At 54.3% G+C, this 18,744-nt stretch overlaps 3 protein-coding genes across 3 annotated transcripts; all 3 read right to left on the bottom strand.

Annotated features, from left to right (window-relative positions):
* Window positions 1–1,501: 1,501 nt before the first annotated feature.
* Window positions 1,502–2,320, bottom strand: NCLIV_030240 (Haloacid dehalogenase-like hydrolase, related; the record flags this gene model as incomplete). The annotated part of the gene is made up of 1 exon (XM_003883220.1): window positions 1,502–2,320. One exon carries the CDS (start codon window positions 2,318–2,320, stop codon window positions 1,502–1,504), a length of 819 nt encoding a protein of 272 aa, XP_003883269.1.
* Window positions 2,321–4,073: 1,753 nt separating this feature from the next.
* On the bottom strand, window positions 4,074–5,087 carry NCLIV_030250 (hypothetical protein; the record flags this gene model as incomplete). The annotated part of the gene is made up of 1 exon (XM_003883221.1): window positions 4,074–5,087. One exon carries the CDS (start codon window positions 5,085–5,087, stop codon window positions 4,074–4,076), a length of 1,014 nt encoding a protein of 337 aa, XP_003883270.1.
* A 2,948-nt stretch (window positions 5,088–8,035) lies between these two features.
* On the bottom strand, window positions 8,036–16,880 carry NCLIV_030260 (conserved hypothetical protein; the record flags this gene model as incomplete). Its single annotated transcript, XM_003883222.1, has 10 exons — window positions 8,036–8,152; window positions 8,610–9,037; window positions 9,437–10,092; window positions 10,440–10,609; window positions 11,407–11,654; window positions 12,063–12,412; window positions 12,962–13,122; window positions 13,742–13,881; window positions 14,856–15,520; window positions 15,838–16,880. 10 exons carry the CDS (start codon window positions 16,878–16,880, stop codon window positions 8,036–8,038), a joined length of 3,978 nt encoding a protein of 1,325 aa, XP_003883271.1.
* Window positions 16,881–18,744: the final 1,864 nt, after the last annotated feature.

An 18,744-nucleotide genomic window follows, 5' to 3' on the forward strand; every position in this document is an offset into this window, starting at 1 on the left:
ACGGTGTAGTAGAGGCGGGCACTTTTACCGAACGAGTGCAGTAACAGGGAGTGCTGTATGCAAAGTCTATCGGAAAGCACAGGCAGGAAGCCAGAGGTTTGAAACGACGTTAGAGAGCTCACCGCCAACACCGAATGCTGTATTTGGGTGGCTGCGGGGGGCAGTTGAACTCACCTGCCAGGCTCTTAAAGTACCGAAACAGGTCAAGTGTGTTTCTCTGTTATGGAGACTCACGTACACCGTGATGCTCTCAAGCTGTGAAGGTGTCCGTCGCAGAGCCACATGAGCTAAAACTGTACCCTACGTGTGAATTTCAGTGATATGAGTGGAATTCCGAGATATATAGGATCACGTAAAGCAATGCGTTAAAGAAAGCAACACAGTTATACCCTGTACATGAGGATGACATTTTGCCGCCACCAAGCAAAGGCACTCCCTACTTTGACGTTTCCTTTTGGGCATCCACGCATGCTCCCATGGTCTATAGTAAGTCAACATTAAAACGTATCCAACGTAACGTTTAACATAATGCAGAGTTTTCCCAAGAACTAGCGCGATCCCCTATGCGGTGTTAAAAGTCATGCCAGCGAAAAAAACCGGTGGTTTGGTAGTATTTATGTCATCCATGATTAATCTAGGTTTATTTTCTGATGTTCGGGCTGTAAATACCCGAATGGTGATTCGTCACCACTTTTTGACTCGAAATGCAGTCAGTGGATGGGTTATTTGGGTACATAGTATGATCTTGATTATTATAGGTTGTGTTCCGTTCACTGCCTTCCCTCGGTCTCCACGCCTGTTAAAAGATTTTGCATCACTTCTCTCCCATCGTTGGTGGACGACCTCAGAATGCAACACGGCCATACTGCGTAGAGAAGACAGCACTTTCGACCTTCGAACTTGGGAAAGACACTTTTCCATGTGCAATGACGCTTCTTACAGCCGGGTGAGGCTATCGTGACTCAGGATACGAATTGCGGGGGCTATCCTGGTTTTTTTGTAGCGTGATTTGCGCCTGATATTTGGTTTCGAGCCCCTGTCCTCCCACGTTAACATTGGCCCTCCACCTAGGCGTCGGTCTAAACCCTTCTCTCTAGTGAAACTGTTTTGTGGCTGCCGAACGCGAAGCTCTAAAGAGAGCGTCGGCTGCAGTGAAAGTCATGCCTTCTAAATTGAGGTGCCATCTTCTGATGGAATACCTGGGTCACAATGCGAACACATCAAGTGATTTCGACGCTAAGCCGGGCGACCGAATCTTTGTGCTAGCTGCCTTCAAGTGCCACCGCAGCATGCCACGTTCTGTCAAATTGTATTATTTTCCAGTTCAAAGAAATATTCCGATGAGCGCCGTTTTCCACGGACTACCTCACGAGGTGAACTGCAAATTGGACTCTCAAAAGACATCACGCCAAACAGTCAAATGTATTCGTGACATAACACACAAAAGCGATGAAAAAAATTGGAAACAGATCAAAACCCTCTACCACCGATTATGTCTAAGTTACGGCTTGGACGTGCAATGTGCTTGAGCCAACAACAGTTCATTGGCCACCTGTGCAAAGGCGCTCTCATCGTTAGAGACCGTTTGATACAAGGCAGCCCGTTTCGCGACGTCCGTGCCATTCCCGACGACGATCGCAACACCGGCTTTCTTCAACATCTCTACGTCGTTCTCACTATCCCCCATGGCAGCAACATTTGCTCGTGTCAACCCCACGTGGTCAAGAAGAATTTGCATTCCTGTCGCTTTGGAAATGCCAGCTGGAATGACTTCAAGATTCCATGTCAACGGCCGAACGCATTTCACTCCCGAACTCAGTTGAGGCTCAAGTTCTGCTCGTAGTTTGTCAATGGTCTCGTCCGTTCCGTTTATAATCACCTTGCTGAACTTCATCGTACTGATCTGGCATCCTTCCACAACCATAGGTCTTGGTTCCCCGTATTCATTATGGAGTCTAAAGTTGAATTCATTCTCTTCTTCGCAATAGATTCCTTCCTCGTTGTATCCACAAACGCGCTCCCGCCAGCCCGTCCGCTCCAGCGCCTTCAAGAGTTGCTCCAGGTCACTTTGTTCGATATGTTTTTCGTAAAGGAGCTCTCCTGAAAGGCCATAGACGACGCTTCCATTCATGAAAATTCCAGGGCCTTTGCCATGGGGAACCATTTGCTCGTATACCTCACGGCCTATGCCACCGATCACGCTTTGCCGGGGCCGTCCTGTGGCCACAACAGGAATGATCCCGTGTTTTCTCAAAGACGCGAATGCGGCAACATTGGGAGCAGACGCTTTGTGGGCCGAATTGAGGAACGTCCCATCCATGTCCGTCAGCAGCATCCGAACTGGAAAATGCCGTCGGAGCTTTTCCCAGGTGAAGGGCACAGGATATTCCTCTTCTCCGAAGCCCACCAGGCAATCCTCTATGCAACACGTGAATAAACCTTTCATGTTGCCACCTATGTTGACAAATACAATGGGAAACTCCAAACACACTGGCACAAGAGGTGCGCTCCAATTTGTTACGACGAGAAAGGAGACCGCGAGAGCTGCCGCCACCCAGACAAAAGTAGACTACGGCAGCGTAGTGCTTATTTCTCTTTTTTCTGGCACGGTCCACTTTGGTTGAAGCGGGTTGCTTAGTTGTTGCCGCTGACAAGCGGGAATACGGCGACTCACTGCCCGTAGCAGAATTCGGCAAGAACCCCAATGAATCTGTTCCTTTCTTGGTTTGACTGTATATTTGACACGGGCAGTGTTGACATGTCCACACTTGGAGCAAAAGCCAAAACCATGTAAAAGTTTAAAACTCAATGCATAGTGGTGTAAGGCCGCTCGTCAACCAAACGGATAACCTCTCATCTTTCCGCTGCGGCGACGGCAAGGAAGATAACTCTTCATTCACTGACATGGCACACTTATTCAGTAAAATGGAGGCATGGACCCTGCGAATGGGTTTTGGCAACATTTTCTAGCACTATGTCGAGACAACCTGACATGCGTGTATGTAGGAGGCCCCCCCTCATCCAACCAGGATCAGTGAACGATACGGCGACGTTCCAGAAGCCTCTTTTTGGTCGCCATTCAGAGAGTGTTTGCAGATATGCCGATTGGTAGCAAAGGACTGCGTTGTCACTTCCCGGGGTCGTTCGTCTCTCAACGGCTAAATATCTGCCTCATCATCCTAAAGGTCTTCTATCGTGGTTATATGTCACGCCATATGGGGACGAGTGGGGCCCTTAGCAGGAACCACGGCCAACTAAAAAGTCAGGTCATCCTGCGCTAACAAGCAACCGTGGGAGTACAGGGCACAGTCGGAGGCTGCCCTGTTGAGGCTTGATTCAAAGACTCAAGTTTCACTCTGCTGCACAGCAAACACACTGGGATCCCGGTGCATAAATTACGTCACCAGGCGTTTATCCCTGGTTGTACTACATCGCATAGAATGTGAATCGCGTCACGAATGAGTCGGCGGAGCCGTGTTTCATTGGCCTTATTTTCCGTACATCCTGACAAAGGATGGCTACGATGCACACTTCTCAGAGGCATCGCTTACGTCACCACTGATTCGGTACTGCGAGACCCATAATCCCACGTTTCGTGGTTATACGGCGATGGCCATGGTGACGTCACTGCAGCGAATTCACCCTCCCTCCACCTAGAGAAGTCTCGATTGCACGCGAAGACGATTCTCTATTCATATGTGCCGTTAAACTTAAACCGTATAGTACGATACCGGCGACGGTTGTACGCGTCCATGTGAAACCACGGCCTGCGGTTAGGGTCCACCGGTGGCCAAGTGCAACATCACGGGAAGCTCTTGATGTTTCAGAGACAAGGACACTGTGTGCCACCGTTGGCACTGCTGCGTTGAGTCATTAAAACGCCCAGAGTTTAAAAATGTTTCCGCAACAAAGTCTCATCGACAGTTTCACAATTGGAAACACTGGTCGGTCATAAAAATGTGTTCGAAAAAACAGTGGTGACGGTGCAGCAAGCATCCTCGTCAAAACGAGCACAAACGTTTGGGCGCTCGATTACAAAACAGATTAAAAACGTGTTCTCCTGGAGAACAAAATTAGAACGGAAAAGGGCAGCCTTGACGGCTCTCACAAATTGTGGCCACAACTTCTGCGAATGCATGTTGATCGTTGGAAACGGTCTCGTACCCGGCGGCTTGTTTAGCAATGTCTGAAGCATTCTTGACTGCAACTGAAATTCCGGATGCGCGGAACATCTCAATGTCGTTTTCGCTGTCCCCCATAGTGAGGACGTTACTGCTCGAGAAGCCGTAGTGATCCAGCAGGACTTTCATTCCTGTTGCCTTGGAAATTCCGGTCGGGATGACCTCCAAGTTCCAAGTCAACGGCCGCACACATTTAGCACCTGCCGGCAGCTTGCATTCGAGACTTGGCCGCAGGACGTCTATTTCGTTATCCGTTCCGTTTATGATGAGCTTGCTGAACTTCATCTCGTCAAGCCGTCCCTCTGGAACAAGCACAGGCTCGGGCTCTCCATACTCGAGATGCAGACGCCAGTTGACGTCGTTCTTCTCCTCACAGTATATTCCGTGAGAATTGTAGCCACAGACCCTGTTTCGCCAGCCGAGTCCCTCCAAGGTGCGCAAGACCTTCCGCTGCGCCTCTGTCTCAATGTGCCGTTCAAAGATGATTTCGCCTTCTGGACCATAGACCACACTGCCGTTCATGAAGATGCCCGGTCCAGCCGCGTGGTTCATCATGCATTGAAATGTTGGTAGGCCAACGCCGCTGATGACACTTTGGCGAGGCCGACCTGTTGCAATCACGCCAACAATACCGCGACACTTGAGACTAGCAAAAGCCTCTACATTGGGCTTCGACGCAGCATGATGTGAGTCCAGAAACGTGCCGTCCATATCCGTCAAGATCATTTTCACGGGATGGTGCTCCAAAAGACTTGCTTTGTTTAGACGCCGAAGGGTGCCTTTCTTGAGGAGTACAGCGCCCGTGTTTCCATCTTGTGCCTTCCCTGCAAGCTTGGTAGAAGACAGACCTTCAGCCGCTGCCTTCGTGTTGCGGTGAGAAGCGATCATCTCAGTGACGACCGACATCTTGATGTCCAGCAATGTTCACTCTTCACGTAGACGCGTGATGGCGGAAGAACTGCCGAGAGTTTCTATCTCCGGTGACCCATCCGAACTCGCTTGATACTAGATCTGCGACGTGCTACACAAATCGGTTTTGCGCAAAAAGAAAAGAGCAAAACAAATATAACTGACTGTCTTCTACCATATCTTCTTGATTGTGCCCGTTGTTGAATCTAGCAACCACTCCGCGCGAAAAAAAAGAGAGTTGCCGTGTGCGCGGGGTTCGTTTTTGCTCGTCCGGTTTCGATTAACAGCGGCACATGTCTTGGACCGACAAACATTTGTCTTCAGCTGACTGTGCTCCCGTAGCTGTCTTCTGTTACAATCTTTTGCAATCCTCGACTGGTGCCACCGTAGGGGTCGTATACCGCCGTCACGAAGACGTGATCGAGCGATCAGCGATAGCAGACGCCGCATTTTAGGTTGAAATATAGCACCGGCGTTTGCGTCCGTATTGACAAAGCGAGTCGTTCGGCACGAGAGGAAGCGCCTATTTTCACAATACAGGTGACACCGTATCCAAAACCACTTGAATGCAGATCAAAACCTCCACCATACCTCCGTCTTCTTCCGGGGACGACGGTAGGGATGTACAGCGCATTGCAGTCACTCATTTAGAGAGTCACCCGATAAATGGATCCTTTAAATGACGCAGCGGCCGACAAGTGCGCCTTGCCTTCACCTACAGTCGACAACACGAGCGCTTCAGCGCAGCTAACTAAGGTTTTCCTTTCACTAGTCATCAGGGCGACACTGATGGGAACCGGCGAGCCTCTGACACGGTGGGCATCAGTGTTTGGGGCCGAGTCGCGCACCGCCTCTCCCACGACAGCGCTATTGAGAGTTTTTCATTTGCGTTCAAAGGCGCGCCAATGCGGTACCAGCAAGAAAGTGAGTTTTCCAGGTGCGAGCGACTATACAGTCCCCGGGTTCGGGTAATGCCGCTCCCGCGCCGCGTTTGTTTCCATTCACAACGGTATTGACGTTTCCCACTGATGAGTGCAAGATGTCTGAGGAGCCTCAAATCTGTTAACGTTGTTTTAGAATCGGCTGCTCAGTTGACAGTCTGACGGCGTCTCCTGTCTCCTCGTGCGGGCACGCTTGAGTAACCCCGTTAAATCGCCACGCGACTGCGCCACTTGTGTACTTGACACTCTGGCGAACACGGCGGATGTTCATGATCGAGGCACCGTAACCGAGCGAGTGTAAAGCTGAAAGCATCTAAACGGAACGATTCGCGCGGGGGGCTCTGTGAAAAGCTCAGACTTCATTTCCTTTCCTCATCAAGCAAGCGAACATATTAGCGAATTTTCCTTAAGGGAGGCCGCGAGTGGTCTTCCAGAGACGGACTTTTTGCATGTCGTAGCTCCAGAGAATTCGTAGAGGCATCACCCCGGAAAGAAGGCGAGCAGGACAGGCTGTGGGGAGAGCGGACGCTTTGCCTCACCGTTGGCATAGCCACGTGTCTGTTTAAAGGTTACCGTTGCCGCTATCATCTACGAAACTTGATGAGTCGCGCACGCGACTGCGCCACTTGTGTACTTGACACTCTGGCGAACACGGCGGATGTTCATGATCGAGGCACCGTAACCGAGCGAGTGTAAAGCTGAAAGCATCTAAACGGAACGATTCGCGCGGGGGGCTCTGTGAAAAGCTCAGACTTCATTTCCTTTCCTCATCAAGCAAGCGAACATATTAGCGAATTTTCCTTAAGGGAGGCCGCGAGTGGTCTTCCAGAGACGGACTTTTTGCATGTCGTAGCTCCAGAGAATTCGTAGAGGCATCACCCCGGAAAGAAGGCGAGCAGGACAGGCTGTGGGGAGAGCGGACGCTTTGCCTCACCGTTGGCATAGCCACGTGTCTGTTTAAAGGTTACCGTTGCCGCTATCATCTACGAAACTTGATGAGTCGCGGTTCGATGTTGTTTTCCCTTCAAACGAAGTTCATTGCCCGCAAACGACTTGCAACGCAGTTCAGGTACGCCCCCCCATACGCGAGAACGCTCTGTGGGTCGGTGCCTGGAACTCAACAAAAAACGAGTGGAAACGCTACCAGAGCCTACGGTGTTGACTGAGCGGTACAGCATCAACGTCTGCTAGGGAGGGCAGAATGCTCCGACTCCAGACAACCTTGTGCGTTGCTGCTGATGACCACGCAAAGACCCCACTGTTAATATCACTGCCTACGTTCTGATTGTTCATCATTCTACCCACTGCCGACCACCCCATAGGAATACAGGCAAGATATTCCCTGTATTTCTGTGAACTGCACACGAGTCTGTGTGCTGTTGGTCTACGGCGTCCGCTCAAACCAATTTGAAGAACGCAGGCAGGCAGCCAAGAAACCGCGCTCATTGCGCAATTTGTGCCCCGGGGCCGTGCCAGTTTCCAGTTAGCAGTCCTCGTCACCTTTTTTCACCGGGTTTCTATTACGGTACCTCTCTCTGTATGCGCCTCTGCACAGCGGGCGCTGGAATCAGTGACCCTTTGTCCGGTTACTTCCCTCTGCAAAATTTGTTACTGAGAAGAAAACGAGTCAGAGCGGGGGCCGCAGCCGCCTGGACGCCTGTTCGGAAGACACCCACTTCTGTGTCAAAACCAAATAACTGTCACGCTGCGCTGACACATGCATCTGTTGCCTCCCACCTTCTCTCAGAGACCAGAGAAGGCCGCACGAGAAATATTCAGCACACGCTTCTTAACCCGCTTGCGAATGAACGCGCCCAAAATCGCGGATGGCCCAAGTGCGTAAGTTGAAGTCGTACAGCTGCCGACTGGACACACCATTTCCTGTCACTTTCCACATGCCCTACCACACAGGCAAAGTCTCGTCCTCTCCAGCACCATGGACGGCGGGCTCCAACTGACCGCTCGCTCGCTTGGTTGCCTGAACCAGGGACCAAGATGTGCTCTTCATTCGACGCAAAACGGCAGGGAAATCCCTGCAGCTTCACACTTGTCCAGCAGCAGAGACAGCCGGCTGTCGGGGGTCTGCGCTTCGCTCCACTCGTGCACGTTCACCGTCACAACCTGCAAACGGGAAGAAAGATCCGCAAGACAGGAGAAAAACAGTAAAAACAGCTGCGCTGGCGCGCACCACTGCCGAACCGCTTCTGCATTGCCCCCGTCAGTACGACAGCGAAACCTTCCTCGCCAGAGACCTAAGAAGGCCTTGCACTTTCTGCCGCTCTGCGGCCTGCGCCTTCCCGCCATCGCATCGGGTGCTGCACTCCTGCGCTCTTCAGACTTTGTCATTTCCCTTCGCCCGTCTCGGGTCGGACGTTAGGCGCCCCTCGAAGTTACCACGGAGAGACTGTTCCACCAACCCGATTGGGCCGGTCATCATCAAAGACGTATATATATACATATATATGTATTATATCACCTAGACGTCATGTTTATCCTTAGAATCGGAATGGTTTGTCTCCCCTTGCCCTCGCCAGCTGTTTGCGCAAGGGCTGCATTTTGTCCCCTCCACAAAGCGTACCTGCCATCCGCGGCGCTTGAGGGCTCGCAGCCTCAAAAGGTTCACGCCGGTGTCGAAGTGCGTAGTTTGCCAGCTGGGCAGCGTCTTGAGGCCGTCATTCTCGCCGAGGACGAGCAGTCCAAATCGCTGCTTTTCGCGGGGCTCCATGAACGTTCTGCGCCCCCAAGCTGTTTCGTCGGGCCGACGGCCATCCAGGAACTCGAGGTGGACACACTGGGGTGTCCTGGTTTTGGCGGAGCACGCCAGCAACGCATCGTCTGTCTCTGAGAGTGAAGAGAAGGCACGGGGAACCGACGCGTCTCGGGCTCCAATCCACGGCGCCACAGTGTCTCTGGCCTTCTCAGCTGAGCTCCGCGGTCGCGTGACGTCGTCCTCAGGGCTGCACGGCACAAACGCCCGACTCCGAATGCCTGCTGATAAAAGAAGGCCTGTAAAGAAGGAAAACACCCAGAGCAACGCAGGCAGGTGGAGGGACGGCAGCAAAACGCGCAGGCGAGGAGGGGGCGGCTGAACAATCGGGAAAAGGCGCAACCCAGCTTCGCACGACGAAAAAACGAGCATAACCCACATCAACGAGTCGGTTGTCTCCCTCCCCTCTCTGGTACACTTCCTTGCTCCCTTCCTCTCGTTGCCCGTCTCCCGAGTTGTCCTGTTGTTCCTACGCTCTTCCCTCCACTATCCTCCGGCTTCCTTCTTCGTCTCACGACATTTTTTGGTTCCACTCTCTGTCGCGTGTCCCGCCCCGGCGCTCGCCTCTCCGTTTTTGCGCCTTCCCAAAGGCTCGTTGTTGTTCCTTTCTTTCCGCTACACGGTCGCCCCTCTCGTACCTTGCAGCTCCTGGACAATGGCCGAGATCGCTCGGTCCGCATCGACGCGGGGGTCGACTGCTGTGTTGGCCCAGGCCCTGACGAGAGGAAATTTCGACGACCGGCGAACTGCATGCGGCGCGTCCGCCAAGTACGTCGCTGCAATTTGATGCAGAAGGAAGAGAGGCTCGCGAATCTGAAAGATCGCAAGTCGGTCGTGTTGGCGGATGTCGTCGAGTGCATGCCATTCTTTGAACGAGGGCGGGGAAAAAGACTCAACGGGTTCTTCCTCTTCGTCTTGTCTTCCGGCCAGCTCGAGCGCGGCAGAGCTCGGCGCGTGGCCCACGCTGGACGCAGGCAGACTGGAGATAGGAGCCGTCGCTCTGGAGACACCCAGTCCAACGGAAGGCGACGCACTGCAGCCACTAGCGGCGACCCGAACTTGACGGGACAGCGGATTGAAAAGCGAGACAAAAGACGCCAAATAACCGGTGGCAGGCAGATGTGAGAACCGGAACGCGTCCCAGGAATCCAAGGCCGGGGGCGGAACGTCGATACACCAGAACAACTTGTCCAAATAGCTCGTCACGTGCACCTGCTGAACATGCAGATTCGCCACTGCAGCGGACCAGAGCATCGCCAGCATGGTGGCGCGACCGTACTCGCCTCGGAATGCACTGAAAAACGCAAACCGGCCCAGAAAACACAACCCAGACAAGGACAATCCAGATCAGCACACATTTCCCGCAAACCGTGCGTCAAAGTTAACGCGTGCACAGACTGCCACACGAGCAGTTGCAGGCACCGCCGTATTCCCTACCTCTTACCACGTGAGGGTACAACACCCCTACCCGTGCCTGGACCCTCTTCTCCTCTATTTCTATTACCGCATATGCGGAGAATATATATAAATGAAAAAATACAATATAGATATATATATAGATGTGTGTATATTTATGTGGTAGCGCATGTCCGCAAACACCTCCTTGAGGGACACGAGAATCTTCGAGTTTTGTTCGCTTACTTGCCGTGGACAAAAACTTTGGCGCTGTTGATGTCCCAGGCAGAGAGCGCCTCTGTGGCGAACTCCGGCCGAAGCGCGTTCGCATACGCCAAGGGGAAAACGAGACTCAACGAGGAGTCGAGGCGCTTGAAGGAGGACCGGTCGCGAGACAACGAGGTGTCTATGCAGATCTGCAAACAGACGCAGGGAGAAACCGGGTGGAAACAGCAAAACTCAAACACACGCGTCGAAAAGCCCCACGCGCCTCTGCGCATGCAGGGGAAAGGAAAGAAAGTCCAGAGGGTCGAGACAGGCTCTAGATCGCGAGGCAAGCGAGCGCGAGAGACAGCGTGAACCTCTCGCCAAGCACAGGCAATGGGCAAGGTCTGAGAATGGCGACAGCCAACCTCGCACGCGAAGAAAGTCGCTCGAGAGGAACCAGGCAACTTTAAGCTTGGTACCTATACCTGCAGGGATACGAGAACCATTTACATGTAAGTAGAAGATATGTGGAACTATTTCAACACATCCTACAAAAAGCCCCGCGCCTCGGGCTGAAGCGAGGGTGCACGGATTACCACTGCGAAGGTTTGCTACCACGAGAACCTTTGCATCAGCGACAACACGCAGAAGAGACAGTGCATGAATCAAGGCGAAGATAAAAGACGAAGAGCTTCCGCCTGGGAAAAAACCCAGGAAAACGCGGAGACACAAGTACCCGTGACCACCACTGCGCTGCCAAGACAGCGTTGCGCCCATCCCGGTGTATTCCCTTCTAACTGTCTATCTTGGTCCGATCATCTCTCTCTCCCTCGGTGTCCGTGTCTCGTCCTGCTCTCGCTTCCCCCCCCTCCCCCCCCCCTCCGTTGTCTCTTTTCACCCACTCCTCCCTTCCCGCTCGCTTCGCGCGCCTGTTTCCTCTGGCCTTCCGCGCCTGCGCGTCTCGTCTCTTTTCCCTCGTCCGCCTTCGCGTTGTGGTGTTCCGTACTCGGGTAATCTCTGGGTCGTAGACTCGCATCAGCTGCAGGGGGAGGAGCAGACGCTGCGCATGGAAAGCTCCGAGCTTCTGTACCGTGTGGCTGATCTCCGTGAGGCCGTTCTGAACTTCGCAGTTGTTATCGTCGGCCATCTTCTCGCGGAGCGCCAAGGTCAGTTTCTTCGGGGTAAAGTTCGGCGAAGATGCGAAGCTAATCCAAATGAGGAACCAGAGCGCCTCCTTCCTCGCGAAAAGAATGCCTGGAAACGACATCGTAACAGGCGAGCCCCACTACCACGTCCAGAAACGACTCGGCAACGATATCTACAGAGAGAAGGATCCGTGGGACATGCAGATGCATGCGGAGAGAGAAACACCGCTTAACGAGATCGGGGTTAAATTAACCCAGAGGCAGCATCAGCATCTCCAATCTTCAAATGCAGTCACGAAAGAAACAGATATATCCCGCAAGAACACAAACGCAAACGCGCTTGAATTCATGTGAAAACCAGGAGACTCGGAACGCAGGAGAGACCAGAGAGGCACGGCTGCCGGGGAATCCCGTTTTCGAAAGATCAGGGAACTGCAAGGCCACGCCGACGGCGAGTCGACTACGGAGGAGCGCACGAGGCGCATGGTCAGGATCGGCTGCTCCGAGCTTCCTTTACCTTCGAGGGTTTTGCACACCGCCTCTTCCAGCAGGGGATACAAATGCGTGCGGAGACCGAAGGACGACAGGGAAGTGATGATGTCGCCGAGAGTCAAGGCAGATGCAACTGTGGTGAAGATGTTGGGACGCGCTTGCTCGCGACGCGGCTCCTCGCCCCTTCCCTTGGCGACCCCGGCGGTCTCCGTCCGCGTCTCGTTTAGCATGCGCGCGCTCTCTTCAGCTTCGCGCTGGGCCTGCCGAATCGCGTATAAGTGCTGCAGCGTCTCCAGGCGCATGCAGAGCGCGCGGGAGAGCTCCCGGAACGCCCGCGGAGTCCGCGCCGTCCGGTTCCCAATCAGGCCAAGGATTCTGCGGAGACGCAAACGGAAGCGGCGAGAAACGGATGACGAGAGAAGGACAGGCACAACCCGAGAAAGCCAGGAAAACGCACACGAATCGGGTCCACAGCCGAATCGTGAAAGGATGCTCTGTGAACGCATCTCAAGGACGCGTGCAGAGACGAGTAATACATACATAAATATGTAAGTATAAAAAACTGTTTTACACACATAGCGCAGTATACTTCTACGTGTATACGTGTGGGTAGGGAAGCAAAGCGTTTTGAGGTTAACTGTGCATGTGAACTTTCACAGCCGCTTAGTACTTGGGCGCATATGCCTTCCTCATTTCGTCAGCTGGCTGCTTGTGAACTGCCGCGTGGAACGAGCGAGGATGGAATGACAAGCCAACCCACACATCCACGACTAAATCCGTACGCACAAAAAGACACTTGAACGTATATACGCATATATATATATATATATATAGGGAGAGAGAGATCGACTGTCGATAGAGACACGTGGACACGCGAGAGGATGATTGTGTCCGTGAAGACAAGGAAGCGTTCTTTTCGCGTACAAGCCGGAAGCATTGACGTCAAGCTTAGGAACGAAGCGGCGCATGGCGACGGCGGTTTGGCTGACGAGGGCCCGGTAGGGGGCGAGCTCGAGATGGGGATCCAGCGTTCGGCAGAGGCTGATCATCGTCCGGAGAAACGCCGGGTCATCGTACGTGTCCACCTGAAATCACGCGCCGAAAAAAGAGAAAAATACACACCTCAAGCCTCCAGATCTCGCAAATCTGCCAATGTCTCTATACGCAAATACATACATAACAGATACACATACACTTCCATACATACATATATCCATGCATAGCCACATACACATACCCATATCTATATCTATCTAACTATATATATATATATATATATATACATCTAACTATATATATATATATATATATATACATCTAACTATATACATATATATATATATATACGTCTACATATATATATATATATATATATATATATATACGTATGCACAAATCCACGTGGGGTGGCCATTGACATTGGCTGCTTTAAGGTCAGGGCGTTTCTGGTGGTGTTTGGCTGTGCGTGTTTGCGGGGGCGTAGGAGAAATCAACCGTTTCCACATCCTGACGAATCGCAGCCCTTGGCTTCGCAGAGCCCAAGATGAGCTCCGAGGTCGTGGCCAGGCACTTTGCTGATTCTCTCAAATCGGCACCGATTTCTTCACTCGTCGCCATCACGCCTGTGTGCCGCTGGCGCTAAGGCCTCTCAACCCGCTGACTGGTGGAAACCGTTTTGCTTCTTCTCTTTCAAACAACTCTTACGGCTGCGCTGAGCCGCGGAAGCGCCGCGTCGAAGAAGACGCGATGGGAGACGCTGGACCGGTGCATGGCTGCCGTCGCCAGGTAGAGCAGCGGATCACTGATTTTGTCGACGCAGGCAGTCACCTCGTTCGCGTGCTTATCTGATAGCAGACACATTGCGAAGATACACAGAGATCTGCAGAAAAATTTGCGCGTCTCGCGGCTCAACTCGAGACGACGCTCCCGACTCTGCTCCGGTTCGCGTGGTCCTGGCAGACGTGGTGCATCCGCAGCGGGCGGATTCGCGAAGGGAGAAAGCGCGAGAAGGCCCCGGGCGTTCCAGCGCACGCGTACCGGCGAAAGCCAGGAGAAAGCAAAGAGACACACTGGGGGGGGAGGGGGGGAGGGGCGGACACGCGAAATGCGCCGAAAGAAGAACGCGAAAGGAAGAGGTGTTTGGACTCCCTGCAGCATCTTGGCATTTGACGCTTGCAGAAACGGCTGCCTGCGCGAATGCCAAACGCGCAAGCAACCTCAGCTCTCCAGGTCGCGGCGCCAGCGGCGGTCGGAGACACATAGAATAAGACCGCAGGAGACACTTTGTGGACCGCAGCGAGAGTTTAACCTGGAAACGGTGTGTCGCTCGCTTTCTGGCTGCAGCGGGGGGACGGCCAGTGTCGAGCCTCGAGGATGAGAACGCGTGCATGCTTTCCTTCGCGAAAAAAACTGCTTGCAAGGCCCTCTCGTGCGCTGGTTCGTGCGCAGCAGGAAGCCCCACGAGAGTGCCCCAAAGCCGGAGAGAGGCGCGCGGTCGTCACTCGCCACGGCTCAGCAGCCTTTGGCCCAGCTGGACCTTCAGCGTGGCGCACACTTGACCCTCACAGAACAAGGCGAGAAGAAAGACGCGCGGAGGGAGGGGACAAAAAGAAGCAGGGCGGATTTCCTTCCCCAGCCGCGAGACTGAAGCGCCCGATGTGCCGGCACCGGCAGAACGGTGCGAGGCGAGACTCGACATGGGGCAGGCGAGGCAAATACGAACGAACCAAATGGAGAAAAGACGCGGAACCACGGAGAAAAGATGCGGAACAGAAGCGAAGATGCGAAGCGAACAGAGAGAGCAACATGGCTTTCGTACCTATCAAGTGCTGAACAGCAAGGCCGTATCGGCCGCACTCGAAAAGAAAGAAGACGATATCATGCGGCCACAAATGCTTCGACTCGTCGCTGACGACATGAAGAAGTTTCTCGCTGTAGAGTCCCATGCGGCCGAACCCTCGGAGAATCTCGACTTGAAGGCACGTCGCCCATCGCGTTGGAGAAGGCCACCCTGTCGAATCCTCCGGCGACATCTGCGTTTCGTTCTCGTCTCCGCGTCTCGGCTCCTCTCGGCCTTCCTTATTTCCTGCGTCTCCCTGCTCGGGGAGGAGCTGACACTGCGCAGCAGGCGCCGTGGCCGGGGCCTCGTCTGGGAAGCTGTCCAAGACTTTCCCACCGTTTTCCTTTCTGGCTAAGCCTTCGCTCGAGGCACGCCGACCCGCGGGAGAAGCGAGGAACTCCTCACGAGCTGTACGTACTGCCTGTGCTACTCCTGGACACCGAGGCGCCACCCAGCACGTGAGCGAAGGTCCGGAACCTGGCGAAGAGGCAGCAGACGAAGAAAAGGACGTAGACGACGCAGGAGAGGAGAAAGAGGACGAAGAACGGGGAGAGGCACACGCCGGGGAAGGAAGATCCGGAGACGGAGAAGAGGCTGGGGAGGAAAGGAGCGCTCGTCGGACTTGCATTTCGACGTGGATCGCGCTGAAGACCGCAGGACACACAGACACAGAGCCTCTGATTCGCCGGTTTTCTCACGTGAACGAGAGGGTGGTAGGAGCGAAGAGGGGGGGCATGCGATACAAACACACGAGCCGAAACACGCCCACGGCAAAAAGACCCCATCGGCAGGGGGGATCGAGCACGCCCGACATGCAGAGTCGAGACGCGCGCGAACGTCGCTGTCTTGTCTTTCTCCTTGTTCTCCCTTGGCCGTGGTGCTTTCTGCAGGAGCCTTTTTGTTTCCTGTCCTGGTTTCTCAGCCTCTCTCTCTGCTCTCTCTGCTCGGACCGACCGCCTACTTCATAACGACAGGAGCGAAGTGAAGCAGCACCCGTCGCTGCGCCAAGTCGCAAAGAAGAAGAACAATGTTTTTCAGTTCCTCCAGCAGAGACACCGCGAGCACCCAGTCGCGTCTCTCTCGGTCGGTCCCTCGAGCTGCGACTCCTGCATGGCCTCCACGCAGAGACGAAGCAGAGAGAGAAGAACCGGAAGCAACGGTGACAGCAGCCGAGTCTCGCGAGGATGCCTCCGGTTGCGGGCACGTGGATTCGGGTCTTTCAGAGTCGTGCTCGCGCTGTCGCGTCGCCCGCAGCTCCTCAGATGGGTGTGGAAAGTTGCCCCTGAATCTGTCGAAAACCTGAAGCGACTGCGAAGCCACCCGGCGCAGATGAGGAAGAAACACAAAGGTGAGGTACCGCTCAAAGTCCGTCATTTCTGGCGGGTGGCCCTCGCCGCGCTTGAGGTCGTGGAGCCCAACTAGCCACGCCCGAAGAATCCGGCGCCACCGGCTCGCGACGACTGCGAGGAGCCGCCGCTGGAACCGCAGATCCGCGAGGAACACGGACGCCAGTGTCTCGTGTGGATGCGGAGTGACCAAAACGATTTCAGACGAGAGAGAGAGCGAAGACGCACAGACACTGGCCGAGGCGCAGGACGCGGAAGTAGAAGGCCGAGGTTGGTTTCCCTGTCGCAGAAACGCCTCGGCGAATTGCAGCTTCCACAAAGCCGCCAGTTCGCCGTGGTTCCGGTGGTTCCCGCCTGTCTCCTTTTCCTGTTGCAGGAGAGCCTTTGTGATCTTTCCGAGAAAGGCCTCGAGCGAGGCATTCGCGGCCATGTCTTCCAGATTCTTGAAGAGACGCGTTTCCCTCTCTTCCCGCAAGCTCCGTGCGCCCGCGCCGAGGCTCTTCTCTCCACTTTCGTCTCCCCTTATTTCTCGACGCGCTTCGACTTCGGCGCCGCCTCTGTCGACACCTTCGGTTGAGGCTCGCGTCTCCTCTGTCGTTTCTCTTCTCTCTTCTGACACTTTATCTCTGCGTCCTTCGCAGCTACTTTCGGCCTTCATACACCCCGTAGGGCGGAACGGCCGAGCACCCTCGTCTTCGCCCCCGCTTTTTCGTTCTCTGCTTTCCGTCAGAGGATCCACAGAGGCTCGACGCATTGAGCATTCTGTCTCCTCGGCATGCCGAGAAGGCGGCTCCGATGGTGGCTTTCTTGTCTCCGTTTCCCTCTCGTCTTGGAGGCGAGCTGCGCTCAAGGCCGCAGGTGCACAAGAGAGCGAGATGCCGGATGGGGAGAGCAGAGAGACGTCAGGAAGAGCGAGGAGTTGCCTCAGCACTCCTCGACCTATTTCTTGTTTTATCTCCTCCTTTTTCCTCCGTTTTTCGAGCCGCCGCTGCCACGCCGGTGTAGCAGACAAATGCGCAGCTGGTGACGCCTCAGCATCGCTGGAGGCTGTGTGGAGACACGGAGACGAAGGGCGAGAAGAGAACGAAGTCAGCGCACCTGCAACAGCTGCAGCGGCTCCAAAGGAAGAAGTCGAAGACGACGCAGAGAGAGGAGAAGAAGGCGAAGAAGAAGGGGATTCGCGGGAGGAAGGAGTGGCGACGACCGCTCCGGCAGCTCCAAATGCTGAAGGAGACGAGGCAGAGAATGAAGACGGCGAGACAGGGATGTGAGAAGTTGGAGCGGAAACGGAGATACGGGGAGAGGAAGAAGCGAGACTCAGTGCGCCTGCTTCTCGCGCATGCAGCCGGCTCGTTGAAGAAAAGAGAAGACGATGACAAGCATTGGAAGGCCCATTCATTCCACTAGCGGCCTTGCTCCGGCGACAAAAACAAGGAGAGAAGGAAGACGAGAAGGAAGACGAGGACCAGGAAGCAACCGAGCGACAGAAAGAAGAGAGGGGAGACTGTAGACTGTGTTGGAGTTTTACCCCAGAATCAGGACACGAGAAGAAGGAAGATCTCGCCAAGGGAGCTCGGTGGCGCGTCGAAGAACAGAGATCGACGGAGGACGACGCAGGAGACAGCGGGCTTTCTTCTTTTCCCCTCCAGCGTCTCGAGGCGAGACGCGGTGAGGGAGAAAACGACGAGACAGCGAGAGAGAGACACGAAGAAGCGAGAGCTGACGCGCATGCACAGCATGGCGTGGCGGGGCGACCGGTGCGGAGACCAGAAGACGGCGAATCCAAGAGGCAAGAAGAGAAAGACACAGAACCCCTGGAGAGGCGCAGGGACGAACGGCGGTGTTTTTCCAGGAACGCCACCCGGACGTGTCTGCTTCGTTGAGGGCCACGACTGCATGCAGGCCGCTGCATGCTGATGCGGCTTCCCTGCATTTTTGACTCCGAAAAAAGAGCGGTAGGGCGAGTCTGTTTCGTTGCTCAGGGACAGTAGTCCCGAGATAGCCCGTGGAGCGTGGCACACGAGCGAGGGAAGAAGCAGGCTGCAGCAGCGTCAGCAAGGGCGAGGAGGTAGGCGCGGGTTGCTTTGACGAAGTTGGAGACAGAACAGACGTTCTGTGAAGACGATCCTGTTTCTAAAGAGAGAGGTGATTCCTTCGAGGTTTTAAGCGAGCGAGTGCGGCGGGAGATGGAGCCTTTCTCCGATGCAAAATGTGGAAAATCAGAGGCGAGGGAGAGTACAGAGAGAGGGGAGAGCAAACAACGAGGTGAGGAGGAAGGAACTGAACACATATTTTCGCTCGCGCGGGCGCGCTCTGCGCGGACAGGCTGAGGCAGCTAGAAGGACAGAAAGAGAAAAGAGGAAGGAGGAGGAGAGAAAAAGCGAGAGAAAGGGAAAAGAGGGGGAGAGGAAGGAAAAGAGAGAAACAGCGAGGAAGAGGCAAACGAGACTCAAAGGAGGAGAGAAAAGGAAGGACAGAGAAAAGGAAGGACAGGATAATTTGAGATTTTCAGGGTGGCCCCA

Source organism: Neospora caninum, chromosome VIII (genome assembly GCF_000208865.1).
Source record: "Neospora caninum Liverpool complete genome, chromosome VIII".
Lineage (NCBI taxonomy): Eukaryota > Apicomplexa > Conoidasida > Eucoccidiorida > Sarcocystidae > Neospora > Neospora caninum.